At 37.1% G+C, this 17,868-nt stretch overlaps 1 protein-coding gene across 3 annotated transcripts; it reads right to left on the bottom strand.

Moving 5' to 3' along the window:
• Positions 1–4,925: 4,925 nt before the first annotated feature.
• On the bottom strand, positions 4,926–16,904 carry TBPL1 (TATA-box binding protein like 1). 3 transcript variants are annotated; one of them, XM_081944679.1, is made up of 7 exons: positions 16,538–16,904; positions 12,435–12,621; positions 10,392–10,474; positions 10,222–10,285; positions 7,970–8,073; positions 7,741–7,835; positions 4,926–6,177 (listed from the first exon to the last, which is right to left on the bottom strand). In XM_081944679.1, the coding sequence occupies exons 2-7, from the start codon at positions 12,567–12,569 to the stop codon at positions 6,098–6,100; spliced, it is 561 nt and encodes a 186-aa protein (XP_081800805.1). In that variant the 5' UTR covers positions 12,570–12,621; positions 16,538–16,904; the 3' UTR covers positions 4,926–6,097. The 3 variants fall into 3 exon arrangements, with proteins under 3 accessions (XP_081800805.1, XP_081800804.1, XP_081800806.1); XM_081944678.1 differs by having other exon boundaries at positions 16,615–16,901; XM_081944680.1 differs by lacking the exon at positions 16,538–16,904 and adding an exon at positions 16,053–16,431.
• Positions 16,905–17,868: the final 964 nt, after the last annotated feature.

Genomic DNA, 17,868 nt, shown 5'->3' with positions numbered 1-17,868 from the left:
ATATTAAAGCAAACCAGTATTCAAAGGCAGATGGTTTAATTCATGTTTTGTTGTGATTTGTCTGTTGTAGAACTCAAAGGGCAACCAAAATAAGAAAGGGACCTGAGCAGTGGTGGGTTTCAAATTTAGAACCTCTTCTGTAGGTGTGGCCTGCTTTGTGGGAGTGGCTTGCCGGTCATGTGACCGGGTGGGAGTGGCTTGCCTGCCATGTGACTGGATGGGTGTCGCCAACTTGTAAAATGTGGTGAAACTCACTTAACAACGCTCATGCTTAGCAACCGAAATGTTGGCTCAGAAACTCTGGCATTTGAAGCACGCAAGTCTTAAAGCTGTCAAGTTACAAGACCCTTGCACCTCTAACCTTTAGAAAAAAAACCCAGGGATGTTCAAACTTGACAGCTTTAAGACTTGTGGACTTCAACTCCCAGAATTCCTCCTCTCGTTCTTCATCTTGATGATGTGCGGACGGGCGGGGGGAGGGAGCTGGAACCGGTTCTAAACGGCACTGTAGATTTGTGGAACCTCTTCTATAGAAGAGGTTAGAACTGGCAGGAACTCACCCCTGGTCTCAAGTGATTCCCCTTAGAGAAAGTGGAAACTTTTTACTGTGTCTTAGAATAAAGATGAGTAAGGATAGAAATCATGCTGGATGTTGGGAACATGTTTACCTGAACTGTGGTATTAGAAATCAAGGCCATCCAATAGAGCGGAATGGTGGGAAGTTTTGCTCTCGCTGCTGTGGGTGGCCTTTCTACAGGCGTTTGTTGGACATTGCACAGGAACACTGGCCTTGCAATGCCATTGATCTGAGTCAACGCAGCTCTTCAGTGTTGTGACTTAGTAATATGCTGGACTAGTTTAAGGCTAGAAATAAGCACTTTGTTTCCTATTTATGTTCACACCACAGAATGACAGAACGGATAAGAATGTGAGACTTTTCAAGACGTATCCTGGTACTGTTGAAGTACGGTTTGCTGTTATGCTTGAAAACAACTTTTCTGTTTTAGATTGTACAGACTAGAGCTGTGCTGGCGAACCTATGGCACACATGCCCAAAGTGGCACACAAAGCCACGTTGCCCGACCCATGCGGCCTTGCCTGCTCGTCTGGGTTTTGGGCGCGCATGTGTGCGTGACAATCAGCTGTCCTTCGTGTACATAGCAGTACAGAGTCAGCCTGTGCATGCGCTCTGGGCAGCTGATTGTCAGGTGCTCGCGCATGCCAGAACCCAGAAGTTCAGCTTTTCCAGAGCACGGTCCCTTTGCATGCGCGGCAGTGCCGAAAACCTGCCTGCGCATGCGTGCCGGCCAGCTGATAATCAGGCACACATGCACGCTAGAACCCAGAAGTTTGGCTTTTCCAGAGTGTGGCCCCAACGCGCTCTTGTGCGACGTTTCCACACAAAGGTTCACCATCACTGGACTAGCGGTTACATCAGCCTTAAATAATTACCAAAACATCTCGGGATACCGTCTCACAATTTGAACAGATTAGGAAATTTAAAGAAAAAGAATAGTGTCTTGTTTTAATGGATGCTTAAATGTGGGGTGGGTAGTCTTAGCAGGCTCAAAGCCCAGATGTGACATAAAGCAATCGGAGGCTTTATCAAGTGATATGTACCCTCACGTGTGAAAGTTTTTGCCAGCTGCATTGCAACCACCGAGGAGGGAAATTTGAATGCCTCTATTACTTACAGTATCTCCTCCTCCTTTGGAAATGATCCTCTTCCTGAATGGCCCAGCAATTCTCTGGGTGGAAACATTTCTAGATATGGCAAGTGGCAATATGATGGGAGGACGGTATTTCAAGACTTACATTAGACTACCTAAAAGTACCTGGAGGGCTGGTGAGTTTCCCACTTTTGTGTTGAGTCCATGAAGACTGAATCTTTTTTTTTTCCTATTAGATTTCAGATTGAGAAATGAAATTATGGCTACACTAGGCTTAAAACATCTGGTTTCTTTTAATTTTGGATGGGAAAAGACTGATGTTTTAACATTACTATGTAGGCACTATGAATCAGCTACTTGTAACCTAAAGCACCTCCTAGACCATATATGCTGCTCATCATCTTTGTCCCCTACTAAACTAATAAGCCTTTTCAAATCACTGCAATCACATATTTTACTATAAAATTATAATGTAGTCTATCTTAATTTTTGCTTGGTATTGAACAACTGTGTAAACCAGGCTATGATTTAAAAAAACAAGATTTAAAACAAATCATTGCTTAGTGTAATGTGGAAGTCCAATCAACAGAGAAACTTTCCTGGTCTTCTGTCATTGTTGGCCCAAAACAATTTCTATCTCATTTTAAAAGCCTTTAAGTGTTCTCTTCAAACGCCTGATTGCTAAATACCAACTATATTGATCTGGACTTTATTTGTATGGGAATGTTTTCTCTGCTTTTCTGAGTTTCTTTCTATATAGTTGTGTTGCCCACATGTAACAACTTTTCTGTGTAGCAAAATGCATCATTGACAATTTTGAACAGCAGAATCCCACTGTCTCACTACTATATGAATCACTTTTGTGCAAATGGATTCATGAGAAACAGAATACTAACCATTTTATGCAATTTACTACATGCATGTAAAACAATGTTTCTTAATTGGAATACAAACATTAAAGGTAAAGTAAAAATTTGGAAAGCTAACGTTTTGAGATAGCAGATTAGGTGTTGTTGCTAGATTAGTATGGAAATATTTGGGTACATCTCTTTCCTGCACTTTATTCCTGTTTCCTCTAGGCCACAGTTCTCAATCTTGACAACTTTAAGATGTGTGAACTTCAACGTCCAGAATTCCCCAGATTGCATACTTCTGGGAGTTGACTCAAGTCCAGGGATGTCAAATTGGCAGCCCCTGCAAGCTGGATGCATTATGTGCATTTTAACTTTCTGGACTCATTGCAACTGCTATCAGATCAACTTGAAATTTGGCACAATTGCACTCCAACTCATCAGTCTAGGAAATGTCACTTTCATAAGCGATACCTTTTTGAAATGTAAATAATGACTAATTAAAAGTTAATGTAGAGAGTGCAATTATTCTCCCTATCATTCTTATTAATAATACAATAGTAGAGTTGGAAGGGACCTTGGAGGTCTTCTAGTCCAACCCCCTGCCTAGGCCTATACCGTTTCAGACAAATAGGTATCCAACATCTTCTTAAAGACTTTCAGTGTTGGGGCATTCACAACTTCTGGAGGCAAGCTGTTCCACTGATTAATTGTTCTAACTGTCAGGAAATTTCTCCTCAGTTCTAAGTTGCTTCTCTCCTTGATTAGTTTCCGCCCATTGCTTCTTGTTCTACCCTCAGGTGCCTTGGAAAATAGTTTGACTCCCTCTTCTTTGTGGCAACCCCTGAGATATTGGAACAATGCTATCATGTCTCCCCTAGTCCTTCTTTCTCTTCGCTAAACATACCCAGTTCCTGCAACCGTTCATGTTTTAGTCTCCAGTCCCCTAATCATCTTTGTTGCTCTTCTCTGCACTCTTTCTAGTCTCCACATCTTTTTTACATCGTGGCGACCAGAACTGAATGCAGTATTCCAAGTGTGGCCTTACCAAGGCATTATAAAGTGGTATTAACACTTCACGTGATCTTGATTCTATCCCTCTGTTGATGCAGCCTAGAACTGTGTTGGCTTTTTTGGCAGCTGCTGCACACTGCTGGCTCATATTTAAATGGTTGTCCACTAGAACTCCAAGATCCCTCTCACAGTTACTACTATTGAGCACGGTACCACCTATACTGTACCTGTGCATTCCGTTTTTGTTGCCTAAATGAAGAACCTTACCCTTTTCACCATTAAATTTCATTTTATTAGATAGTGCCCAATGTTCAAGTTTGTCAAGATCCTTCTGTATCTTAAGCCTATCTTCTGGAGTGTTGGCTATTCCTGCCAGCTTGGTGTCATCTGCAAATTTGATGAGTTCCCCATTTATTCCCTCATCCAAATCATTGATGAAGATGTTGAAGAGTACTGGGCCTAAAACAGAGCCTTGGAGTACTCCACTGCATACTTCCCTCCATGTAGATGCAATTCCATTGAGGACTACACGTGAGTGTGGTTGGTCAGCAAGTTACGAATCCATCTGGTGGTGATGCTGTCTAACCCACATTCTTCTACTTTATCTAGTAGTAGGTTATGGTCTACCTTATCAAAAGCCTCCATACTTTTTCCTACACACTATGCAGTTATCTTACATAAGTTTCCAAAGAAACAATCAACAAATTCTGAACACTAGATGATTTGGGATGAGAGCTTGGTGAGCGGTTAGGAGACCATGGCTTCTACTTCTGCTTTAGACACAAAAGCAGCTGGCTAATTTTGGGTGAGTCCTACCCGTTCGCCCCTAGGAAGCAAGCAATGGCAAACCGTTTCCAAAATCTTGCCAAGGGAACTTGCCCAGGCAGTCACCATGAGTCACACGACTTGATGGCACACACATCACAAAAAGATGATAATCAACATTAGCTTGTAGCTATGGAGGTGCTCTTCCTAGATCCACTGTAATTATTATTAGCATAATCATTGTTTCCATGTTGTAATCTATGTGAGTAGATGCCTCTTAAAAAGTGAGCCTGCTTCTTTGATGAAAATGCTTTAGGAAGATATATTTAGCATACTTTCTGCTTGGAATAACACAATGTCTATTTATATCTAGTCCATTTGTATCCTCTTGCAAAGCACAATTTATATATCATTTTTCCAGCAGACCTCCAAAGTTCTCTCATGACATTTGAACAGTATTTTAAAAATAGTTTGAAAAAATATGCCAATGGGATTTTTATCTGCAGAACCCTGCTGAATTTATTTCAGTCTGAAGTGGAAGCTGAGAACCGAATACATGGTATTTGCAATATTCATATCAACATTTATTCATTTTTGAGGCTTAGATATGAAAAAGAGACATCTGCATTTTTACATATTTATTGTATATGATGAGAGTAGCATCTCCATTCCAATTAAAATTTAGTAATACCACTCAGCTGTACCAATGCACATGTACTGAGAGACTCTATAGTGGCTTTTGAAGTCCCAAGATTACATGTCAAAACCAAGCTTTCTTACATGTTAGAATAAAAAACAAAAACAAAAATGAAGTACTATAGCAGTATTTGGCAAATGTGGACAATTTTTTAGAAGTAGCTAAAGGTCTACATCAATTAAACTTTTTTCCTGAAAAATAACACTAGTCAATGGAAGGAATTCACAGCAGTTTTTTAAAAAAACCAACCAAAACTGTATCTGAATTATGGACACAGTAAGCTGATTTTACTAACATCAAGTGCTATCATGGTACTTCTATCTTTACTGAATACAATGTTCATTAAAATCTGTTATGATCCAGAATGTGCCCTTACTGAACAAAGCAGAAAAAGATCAGCCAACCTCTGCATTTACTTACAAGTACATTGCAGAAAAAACAGAGTCTGTCCTTTGTATACATATGTATCTGTCATTCACTTGAACCTAGTCTGCTATTGACCACTTTACATACGCACACTAAAACTGGAAGAAGAAAAAATGAACAAAAGATTACACTAATAATGCTCTAATTACTTTGCCAATATACAATTGTTAATTGAAAAGGGAAAAGGAATGTAACAGAACAGGTATGAAGGAAGGTTTTGCAGACTTTTATTTGTGCATGTTTGTCAGGTGAAAAAGGTAATGTCTACAGCTTCTTTGGTGCCCAACAGTCAGCATACAAAAATGTAAAAGACTATTAACAAATAAAAACACAAGCTCAACCTAAAGAAGTATTTCCAAGGTTAGTGCATATCATGACAATTCCGCCTATGAACACAGAAATCACTGCAGAAATAAATAGAATGTCTTGTAAAAAGCAGCAATTTCATATTTTTGTAAACTTTTGTTTTTACAATACAGCACTGTTCAAAATAAAATCCAAAAGGGACTGGAGTTTATCACTATGGCCAAGAGTTTGTACCTTCTCAGCTGTCTTGGTCCAGTTAATCCTTTTTTCTTTACTTTTTTTTTTTTTTTTTTTTTTTGCTTTAAGTCCAATATGCAGCAGTCTTATAAAAGGTGCTTGGTTAGTTCACCTAACCATGAAGTGGCAAATTATAAAATTTCTTTCCTGCTCTCAAACACATATGGGTAGATCTGTTCCACTGCAGTGGCAACAGCTTTTACATTTGGCCCTAAGAATAAACGAGAAAAAAAGGATCAGAAGAGACACAGAAACAAATATTTGAAACTCCTAAACTTTATTAGTGGAACTTCATACTTACGACAATTGTTTTGTCCAATATTCTAAAAGTAAACAATTCCAACATTACTGAAGCAGATAATAAAACTAACCTGAAAACATTAATTAAATTATATATCACACACATCCATATACCTCCTAGATGGATCTCCTCTCTTCTCACATTGAAGACTAGCTGTACCATAAACTCAGAAGAAAAAAGTACAAATTCAGCAACTGATTTCACCATATTTGCTACTTGCACTTTATACTGTTATAAATTACCTGTTATCATCAACGGCCACCCAACACTCCAACTCAAATTAGACCTTAATATAACTATTTATCTTGTTTTTCTTCATTTATAAGTCCAGAAAATCTTCACTGGGATTCCAACATGTAGGAATCAAAGTCTTATTTCTTCTCTCTTCAGCAAGACTGAACAAAATTGTTACTTCCCCAGAGTTGCTAAAGTATAAAAAAAAGAATGTTCCCATTGATACAATGGGACATTTATTCTTAAAGTGTATAAGTCACAAGCAGAAAGGGAGATGTAAGTCTTCTTCCATCGTATGCTATATTCCTGATTAAAAAACTATATTTCTCCAAGTGCTCATAATTAAATTGGACGTTTTAATTAAATTGGACGTTTTAATTAAAAACTACTACTTATGATATAAGAAACCAGTTCCTGCCAGTTATATTGACTTATGGTTGGACTACTGAATTTAATACCTGGAACACCTAATCGTAACAAATTAACTGATCCTACTCAATTATGTTCCTGTTTTTATCTGTTAGATTTTCAAATTTCAATTTATTAGACTTTCAGCCTAAAATTTAATTTAACTAATTTCATTCAAATGTCACTTGTCACACAAGCTTGATGATGACACTATTTTAATGGAAAAAAACAAGGTGTTATGCGATCTACAAGAATGATCATACAGGATCTACAAAAACAAAATTTGTTTAAAAACAAAAATATGGCACTCTTATTTAGTACTGGGGCCAATCCCAAAAGAAATATTGCCTTCTGTGGATTTTCATATAGTCTTGCAGATTAAAATAGCTATCTCTGCATCTATTAATGCCATATGAGGTATTGAGGACTCTAGTATCATAACATCATTATTCTCTACCTAAGCATAAACTATGTTTTACTCAATGCAAGAGATCTGAATTTTAGCTTTATTGTCAGAGAAGGTAAGAAAGAAGTAATGGGGATTAATCCAATCTACAAACTACTGCCTTGGAATTACAGGTAGCATTCATAAAAAGTTGGGCCTGTTTTTAGCTGTCATTCCCACCCCTCCATTTCAACGCAGCTATGCTTAACATCTTGCCAAGTGAACACTTCTATTAAATTCAGATTTTTGAAAAAAAAACTTGTAGCACATTGTTTTGTCTTAATAAAGGTAGTTTTTGTTATTGTTTTCATGTTCATACATCTATCTTTAATTACCTGAGGTCCCATTGCTAAGGAAGGTATTTATTGACAAAAATGAATGAGTACCTGTAACTGTGATACTTCCTGTTGAAAAAATCTGTAAAGTAGCTCTAAGAGTTTTTATTCTGTAGCACACTGCAGGATGAAGCTCTGGTTCATAACTAGGAAATAAATAAATGAAATGTATTTCAAAAATAAATCCCAATATAAAAACATAAAAGAATTTTAATTTATTCTATTCAAACTAAAACAATTTTAATTTGTATCATAATAATACTGTTAAATTGGACTATACCTGGCATGGGGTCGGTTGTTTTTTGTAAATTCTGGCAATCTGACTTCAAACGGCATGTTGCATACTGCTAAAACATTGACAACTTTAAAATCTGTAAAAATCACCTTTTTGAAGGAGAAAGAACATGTGGAGATAAACGTGTTAGAACACTGTTAAAACTTAAATAAAGGGGTTATATACATTTTTGTCTCATTTTAAAGAAACCACCAGTTGTTTCCTGTAACTATGGCTAGAATGTGATTTTTAGCATAAGACCTTTTTGAGAAAAGAATTTAACATATTTTAGTCAACAGAAAATTATTTCAGTAATCAACTTCGTATAATTCGATTAAGTTGCTGCAATGGCAATCAGGAATTACTAATGTTCCTGAAAACAGAGAAATATTCTGTAATTGTCTTTTTAATCATATTCCTGTTTCACAGTAAACAAATCTTCATTAGATAGTACTGAACTTGCAGCTGCTATCTTTTAAACAAGAGTGATTCTATTTTCCCATTTTGCTTTTAGAAGTATTTAATTTACCTTGGCTAAAAGAATTAAGAAACCAAGCTTTTTAAAAGATAGCTGCATCACTTGAAAGCGATTTTTGGCAGCAGCTATATGGAGTAAAGTGGCATTAAACAAATCCCTAAAATCCACATGTATTAGTTCTTCTAATAATTAACACAAAATATAACGCCTATTCGTTTATTCCTATATATAAGAACATGACAATATATAAACCAGCACTAGCCAATTATTGGGATAGGGTGGGGGAACATCACATGCATGAGATACTACATCTGCAAAGAGTATCATTTATATCAATGTTTCTCAACCTCAGCAACCTTAAACTGTGTGGGATTCTACTCTCAGAATTCCTTCAGCTAGCCTGGGAGTTGAAGTCCACACATCTTAAAAGTTGATGAGATTGAGAAACACCGATTTAGATTATTTTTAAGACAAGCTATATTGTCAGAAGTGCCACCCTACTGCACTTTGTGAAAGAATGCATTTGCTTCTTAAAACATATACACACGCACACTCCTGCATCCACACATACAGTGCAACTGATGTCTGAATACTATGATTAAATTCTATTTACTAGCCAGGCCTTCACTTTTGAATTGTATCTAATGTCAAATTGAACATAGTTGTTTTATTGCAAATAAAGTATACACCCCACTCTTTCCTTTTAATAAACTACTTTATATTTGGATTTATAGTTGGTAAAGTCAGAATTGATAGCTGAGAAAACGTTTTATTATTGACATTTCCATTGGCATCCTTCAATCTCAAAAGATTATGCTATCGTGCTCTGGAAAAAGGTGTGGCAGCATCTGGTGTGGATAACAAGTCCAATACCGGAGTGGCAATCCCTTCCACACTGAGGGCAGGCCATGCTGCGTCTTTAAACTTCAAGCTGAATGATCAGAGGTCAAGGTTTCCCAACTGTTAATGTCCATTCCCACTGCCTTTAGATCCCTCTTGCAGATATCCTTATATTGCAGCTGTGGTCTCTCTCTGGGGCACTTTCCCTGCACTAATTCTCCATATAGGAGATATTTCGGAATCTGACCATCAGCCATTCTCATAACATGCCCAAGCCAGCATAGACGTCGCTGTTTCAATAGTTTATACATGCTTTAGATTCCAACACATTCCAAGACTGCGCTATTTGGAACTTTGTCATGCCAGGTGATGTCAGAGACAGTGCATATGAAAGGTGATCAACTTTCTCTCCTGCTGTGCGTAAAGACTCACTGCAGTACAAGAGTGTGCTCTATAGACATTTAGTCAAGTAATAACATACAAACCAACAGAGACAAAATGAACACAGACACTTGCTGATAGCACTGTGTTTTTGCAGGGAATAGATGTAGAGCCGTGATGTTCCTTCAATTCTTTTTGCATTCTGTTCCTTACAAAAGAACCTGGTTTCTTTTTATAGTAAAGGATCTAAGCATTTTTTGCAATGACTCAGCTAATGAGAGAAACTTTTCTTTTCAAAGAAATTGATGAAAAGAAAGAAAAAGCTGTTTTTTGACCCATTTTGTTTTGTGGTGTTTTGCCTGCAACGCACAGGATTCATCAGAGAGGAAAAAGGTTTTAATTGCTAGTGAGCAGATTAATGAAATCTGCTCAGTTGTGAGTATAGTCAGTTGACTTTTTAGAAACTGAGCCAATAAGAAAAATCTCTGAATGAGAACAAGAAGAGAGGTATCACAATTGACTAATAAATCAAAATATATTTATTTCACTAGAAAATTACCTGAAAACCTAGTTTCTGCAGACTACGGGCTAGTCGTCTGGCACCTAATTTTGCTTCTTCTTCACTAAAGTTCAAAACAAACAAACAACCAGTTAAGGGATTATGCAATTAAGCATTACTAATTCATAAATGGTTTCATTAAAAAGCAATAAAATATAAATTAAGTATACCTTGTAGCTCCTGTGCAAATTACTTTCCCTGAGGACCAAATTGTTGCTGTAATCCTGGGTTTCCTAAGCTTCATTAATACTTTCTGAAATCAATCAGGGAAAAATAAGTTGAAAAACCTAAAAAAAAGATCTAAATGCTATCGTTTAGAAAGATTCAATGAGAAGTTTCACTTCTGAAGTACTGTATTTTTCGGCGTATAAGACACATTTCCCCCCCCCTAAAAAGCGTGAAAATGTTGGTGCGTCTTATACACCACATACAGCCATTTTTGGTCTCCTGAAGCTGCTTGCAGAAACGCCTCCATTTTTGCGAAAAACAGCCCATTTTCCACCCGTTTTTCTCACAAACCAGAGCATTTCTGCCTTCCCCAAGTCCTGCTGAAGCCTGCAGAGTGCTCCTGGGGACCAGGGAGAACAAAAACCTTTTTTTCTTACTTATCTCTTCGAAATCTTGGTGTCTTATATACCGGTGCATCTTATAGTCTGAAAAATATGGTACTCTACACTGGGGGGGAAACTAAAATGTTTCTTACCTAGCACATAATTTTGTTGTTTTTGAAACAATTAACTCCAATAAAAAGGCAAGATTTTAAGTATTTAATTTACATTACAGCTGACAAGAAGATAACTGCTGAAATCTAATGCATCAAAAGGAAACTAGGCTAAGGAAGCCTATGATAAAGTATTATCTTTATTTTCAACTTTGGATAGGCAGTACTAAACCACAGTAAAAACCAAGAAAAGTCTGAACATGAACATAATAAAACATTTTCTTCCTTTCTCTAAGTATTTTAATTAAAATGGTTTCAGCCTTGGAATCTCCTGCAATTAATTCTTATTACTATAGTTGTTCAGGCATGATGCTTTACCAACAAAACAATATTTATTTGCAAACAAGTTACACATTACGGGTTACTTGTGGACAGAATTCTAATTATATAAGCAACTCATGTGAACAAAGTATCAGCTATATAAATGTCTAATATTCATCAACCTGAATTTTTTAAACTGGAGAAATGATTATATTTCAGAAATTCAATTCTGAGGCCAATAAAAACAAATCATGGTTAAAATCCCTGTTCTTTTCCCCATGCTGGCATTTCGTTTTTCAGCTGCTCACTTTAAAACAGTAACACAATTAAAAGGTTAAAAAACACATTTTATAATATTAAAATCAACATCTGTTTCAACTAGAAAAGCAGCAAGACCATTTCAAGGTATAAATAAATGCATCTATTGGCTTTTCAGAAAACTCCCACTAATGGTGCTGATGTACCCCAGATAGCAAGTTACTCCATATGTGTGTGGAACTACTATAGAAAAAGCTCTTTCTTGTTTTAACCACTCAATTATCTCCCTTAAGTATGGTCAAGAGAGCCTTCACTCCTGGCCCTGAAGTGCAGGCAAATTGATAAAATGAAGACAGTCCTTCAAGCAATTTGGTTAAAGTACTGAAGGTTTTAAGGATAAGAACTAGCGCAATTTTTGTTTTTACTATATACACTAGAAGTGTACAAAACAGCTCAAATCTGAAACAGGTTTGCTGAAGTTTAATATACTGCTGATTGAATTAAAAACCACCATCCCAGCTTATAAAAGTATTCTAATATTCTTCTGATTATGGCTGTTGGAACACTTTTGGTAAGACTGGCCTTTGAGCTTGAAATGTTACATAAACATTTTTGTACGCTTGCTATGCATGCAATGCAACAATTAAAATCTGAGAACCCATATCACGATAAACTAACTCAATCTAAAAAAGCCTGGCTGTAGAGGAAAAATACAATTCCTTTAAAAGTGTAGGAGCTCCCAATGGAGTACCTTCCATAATTTGGGAATGTCACTGAAGACGCTCTCCCGAGTGCCTGACCATTGAATTTTGGACACTTAGCATGTCTTTAGAAACCCTTTTACAATTCATGTCTTTACTACTGACACACTGTAAAAAAAATTCATCCGTATTACCAAATAAATTATCTAAAATGTTTTGTTATATAGAGCTGTTTAGAGTTTCCAATATTCTAAAATTAAAGTGTTACTTACCCCAACGTCACGCTTGTATATCACATTTGCTCCTTCCAAAGCAATCTTTCGCAAATTTAAATGACATCTTGTTCGGAAGACACAGACCACATTTGTAATTAAAATATCCAATGCAACATCACTCTCTGCATCCATTGGGGTGATTTAAAACACAGATTCCCAGCACCATACCATGAAAGATCACATTCTGAGGGTAAGATACATTAAACAGATATCAAAACGTATAACAGTATGTTTTAACTCCCAAAATGAAGTCCTAATTTGAAAAACAGCATCTTCCCAATAGACAAATGGTGTGTGTGCGCGTGTGTGTGCGCATGTGTGTGAACGTTTAAGTTACATGATTTAATTAGAATTTTTTTTACAACAGTTTGATCTAAGGACACTGATATCCATTTAATGTAAAGATATTAATGTGATTGATTTTTTAGCCAACCAAAACTGTTAAGCATACCATCATCTGCAAAATACAGTATGTAGAATACTTTCAAACAACAAGGTTAGCCCTGGAATTGTTTTATTTATTTATTATTGATTGATTGATTTAATTTTCCAGAGCTTTTTCTTTTTCAATCTTTTTGTTATTACAATTGTTTGAAATTATTATCGCTTCACTAATACTTTTCCTTTCATTAATTAGTTTAATACATTTTTGAAAACAATGTATTAAACTAATTTAAACCAATTTATACCTAATCAGACATTGCTAAACAAATAATGTTCAGAATAAATCATTTTCTGCATTAGTTAGCCGTAAATCTATTTTCAACATTCTGGAAAAAAAGTTTGGTTTGCTTCAGATTCACTTTTTATTTATATTCATATAATTTTTTTCAGGGTGTATCATGACCAGTCTTAAAAAACTTTCCCAGCATAATTACAGTACTGAATTTATACTGTTTTCATGTCATAAGAATCTGAGAGACAGAAATCTAACTGAATTGTTAATGTTTTTCTGCCTCCTGTGAACATAATGGCAGGGAGAAATACTCTGAAAATCAATTTTTCTATGCAATATGATATTTAAATTATGAAATATATTCCATGAAAGTGTAAAATGTATATTTTTGTTATTTTATGCAGAATAAATTATACCACTGTATTTGGACTTAATTGTAGCTTGTTCATAGTGGATGGCATCATGCCCAAATTTACAGCATAGCAACAATACACATGTAAAGAATGGAAATTGGAATTGCACTATCTTCTTCTTCCAGAAATGGGTGAGATTTACTGATGAAGAAGTCATCTGTAATTATCATCAAAAAATCTAAAAGCATTCCAAAATGAACACAAATTAACAGTGTAATCTGCATTCTTTAAAGTTATCCTACTTCAATTGAATTTCTGACAATTATTTTTCAGCCATTAAGATCTGTCTAAATGAAGTCTGAAGTATCTGAATTAGTGAAATCTTTAACTATTCCTTAACTAGCTGACCTTAAATTACAAACAAGAATGAAGTGAAAAATGGTTATATGAATTTTTGAAATCCAATACGTATCACCCTTAGCCAATACTAAGTACAGGTAATTCAGTAACAACTAATGGTTCTCACACTATTCACACCTGTCTTTTGGCTCAAAAAAAATATTTCAAAATTCAAAACTAAGAAACAGACCACCTGGTAGTTCAAGATAGCAGCTGGGGAACTGAGAAGAAAAAAAATAATATAAATCTTTTATTGGAAGAAAGTATAATACAGGAAACCTACACAAGTTCTGGATACCATTTCCTGAAAGTGCTTTCTACAAGTTAGCTAGCAGCTGTCCACTAAAAATATTTCATTTCCCACCAAATACAGTGATTTATTCCTGAGCTCAAATGTGTGAACATATACACAACTTTCTTCTTAATTATACATTCACTGATTCATAAAATATACTTCTACATTTTTTCTCTAGGATGCTATTATAACTTTCAGAACTGCAGATGGAAAAAGCATGTAATAATATCCAGAAATATTCTAGAATACACTCAAAGTTCATTTACAATATTATCCCCATCTTCCAATTAAGAATATTCATCAGTTACTCTTTAATAATTTTCAAGGCTTGTGTATTACTTCTATATTCTAAAGGAACCAATTCCTTCTTTTGATTGGCATGCATTTCAGCTTAAGAACTGACTCTGTTTCACTCCATTGGAGTGTTTCAAATGGGTTGATAGTGGCAAAATAGAATTCACTTGTTTTGTCCTATACTATAGGCATCGCTGCAATACTCAAGGAGTACAGGAGAGAAGCAATTGTGCAAACTCTCCTCCACATAGTACAATAGCTCAAGGCTAGCAAAATTTGGTTGTTTATTCACCCCATCTAGCTCTAAATTTTAATATGGCAATATAGTTTAATTGCTGTACAGATATGTTAACAAGAGTTCAAGGCAAGGTGTACAAAATGCAAGTCACCTATTCAGAGGCATTTACTTTAAGTTTACAATGTTATTTGAGGGATAAGTTATTTAAATGAAAGATATAAACTTAAATGCACACATCTCAATTCCAGAATACCTCAAGCTTTGCCTTTTTATAATAGAAAGTATATGAGGGAAGGTGACTGACATTGATTGGAGAAAAGGTTTCTTGCATTCTAAGAGAGATCCCAATGATAAAGAAAATAGAGCTCCTAAAAAAGGGAATCCTAGATTTGTGAAAGGGACTAAATAGGTCTTTCCAGAGTATACCCATGTGTCTTCTAGACTATGACAACATTTTTCAACCTGAAACTCATTTTAATTCATTCTATTTTTACCATCCTGTTCTATGGACTCCAGATTCAATTGTTGGTGGGTTTTCTGAGATTGGGGGGGGGGGGATGCTCTTTTGCACTTAATTTCAATTATACTTTTCTGAGAGATTATTTGAGTATTATTTATAATGCAATTAATAATCTGCTTTTCAATATACTTTCTCAGAAACAAAGGAGTTGAAAACAAGTAAACAATAAAACCGGGCAGGCAGATAGCTACAGTGTCCTACTAAACATGGCTAAAGTACAAAACAGGAATTTAAATTCACTATTCAGACTTCTGAAATGCTGCAGCAAACAGGAAAAAAAATCAAAATGCAACAAATATCTGGTTTCTCAGTCAAAAAGGCTGTCTCGGATTACCATTCATGTATCTTCAAATGGCAATGGGACTCAAATGGATAAAAATTATGGGATGCAAGAAATACTAACTATTGAACATTTTGCTGGTGCAGAATAAATGTAGCCGCTTAAATGATGAGATGGTTTCTATCAAGCCAAGTTACCTAACAGCTGCATTTTCTATAAACTGGAGTTTCTTTAGAACAACTCCTGCATATGTCACATTACAACAGACAGCGGTTTAGAGAAGTTACTGCAACGAGGATAGCTATACCCAGGCTCTATTTAAGGGCGTTATTTTTTTAAAAGCCTCCGGTAGAAATAGGATGCATAGCATTATGGACCCCTCACAACTAACAAGATATAAATCTGGGCTTCTGTACAGGCAACACTATGAAGAACCGAAGTGGATCTCTGCGCGGATCCATTTCACTTTCTGCCTCCAGGAGAGGTCACAGAGCGGAGCCCTGAGAAAGAAGAGCAACGGGTGAATGAAAAGGAGGGCCTTCCTTCTTCAGCTTATTTACTTTTTATGAACGTGAGTCACTGAGGTTGCCAGGGAACGGAGAAGTGCCTGCGGAGGACGCTATTTCCTCCTCCTCCGGCTGGCTGTTTCCCAGGGAGGACGAATAAGGCAGCCATTCCCAACCCCGTTAAGCGTCCAGTTTTCTTGGGCTAGAGAGCTCTCTCTCCTCATCGCCCTTGCCAGCATGGCTGTTCTCCCCCCCCCCCCCCCCCACAAAAGGACACCGGGGGTTGAGGGAAGGCTGGCTTAAGGCGTTGCATTCCCCTTTCCCCCCGCAGCCGAAACGGGAAGGAAGATGGGAGAAAGCTCTGGAGCAGATGCGCAGGGAGGAGGGGGAGGAGGGAGAAGAAACGTAGCAACCTCCGGTTTTGCACCCAAACCAACTCTTCGGCCCTTCCTGGGCGCAGAAACCTTCCTCCCCCCGCCCCTTCAGCTCTTCCTCCATCTCAAGATGCCAGATGGAAAGGCGGGGGGGGGGGAACCCACCCCGACACTTCTGACCCCGCTTCCCCGTAGGCTCGCGTGCAACGGTTCGCGCGGCACAAAGACCGTTACTGACGTACAGCCCCGACGGCCTTTCCGCCTCTCCTTTGGGCTCAAGGGCTTCCGATGAGAAAGCGGCCGCTAAGCGACCCACAGACGTTCGGCAATCGCTGCCGCTGCCGCCGCCGCGTCTCCTGACGGTTCCGGGTTTCCAGGCCGCCGAATCTCCGCGACACAATAAAACATCACAAAGCGCGCGAACACCATAGATGGCGCCCCCATCTCCGCTGCCTAGAGCGGCAACAGGATGTTCTCCGCGTGCACGGTCCTTCCGGTTTAAGGTCGCTTCTATAGTTTGTTCGATCCGGCTTACTTTCTTCGAGTGTCCGAAAGCTTCCAATGCAAATCGAGACGGGGAAGGGCGTGGCCAGGGAAGAGCAATCGCGTTCTCTCCCCCCCTTCCCCGCCCTCGGGGCTTTCCCGGCTGATTTCTTCTGAAGGCTAATAGTAACTTACCAACTGGCTGTCGCTAGATGACAGCAGAATTCAGAGTTTTAGGTATGCTGTCTGCCGTCTAGCACTTATCCAAGTATTTAATATAGCTCCCCTTCTGGAAATAGGGAATAATATTTCTCTTTTCTTTTTCCTTCCTTCCTTCTTTCTTTCATTAATAATTATAATAATATCAATATCTTAAAGAAACTGGACAGTTCAGCATTAAGTTATCCATGAAACGTGATTTGCAAGCAGCAGATATTGTCATTTGAATATTTACTTTCCTCCAAATGTTCTCTGTATGGAGAACTGTAACTGCCTCATCCAGAAACATTACTTTCGAAGAACATGGATATGGTACTTAAAAGTTTTCAAAAAGTGATTTTTTTTTACATCTGTTGATAATAATTTTGATCCAGAACATAGCACCAGCTAAACCAAGAAAAAACTAGGAACCTAATACTAGATGAGAGTTTAGTTGTCCCTCATGCATTTTAATTATGATGAGAACGTAAAACAGATGAATTTATTAAAGTGTATTGTGGATTGCATTGTACTAAATAGACTATCTGGAGACTAGTTTTTCATTCTAAAAAAGCAAGCATTTTCTACCTAATATGATTGGAGATCTGATTGAAAATGTGTGTGTGTATAAATTTATAAAATACAATATTAGAGAAAACTAATTTTAATTTCTCTCCATGGGTTTGTTTGTTTGTTGTTTGTTTATGTGGTAGAAAAATATACCAAGCATGAGTGCCACCCTGTGGCATATAAAAAGAAAACAATTGAGAAAATGTTTAAATGTTTATCTTTTTAAATTCTTGGATATAAGACAC

The sequence above is a fragment of the Natrix helvetica genome, assembly GCF_964273705.1.
Source record: "Natrix helvetica genome assembly, chromosome: 2".
In the NCBI taxonomy this organism is placed as follows: Eukaryota; Metazoa; Chordata; class Lepidosauria; order Squamata; family Natricidae; genus Natrix; species Natrix helvetica.
The sequence above is the reverse complement of the archived record's forward strand: the minus strand, read 5'-3'. Positions and strand labels throughout refer to the sequence as shown.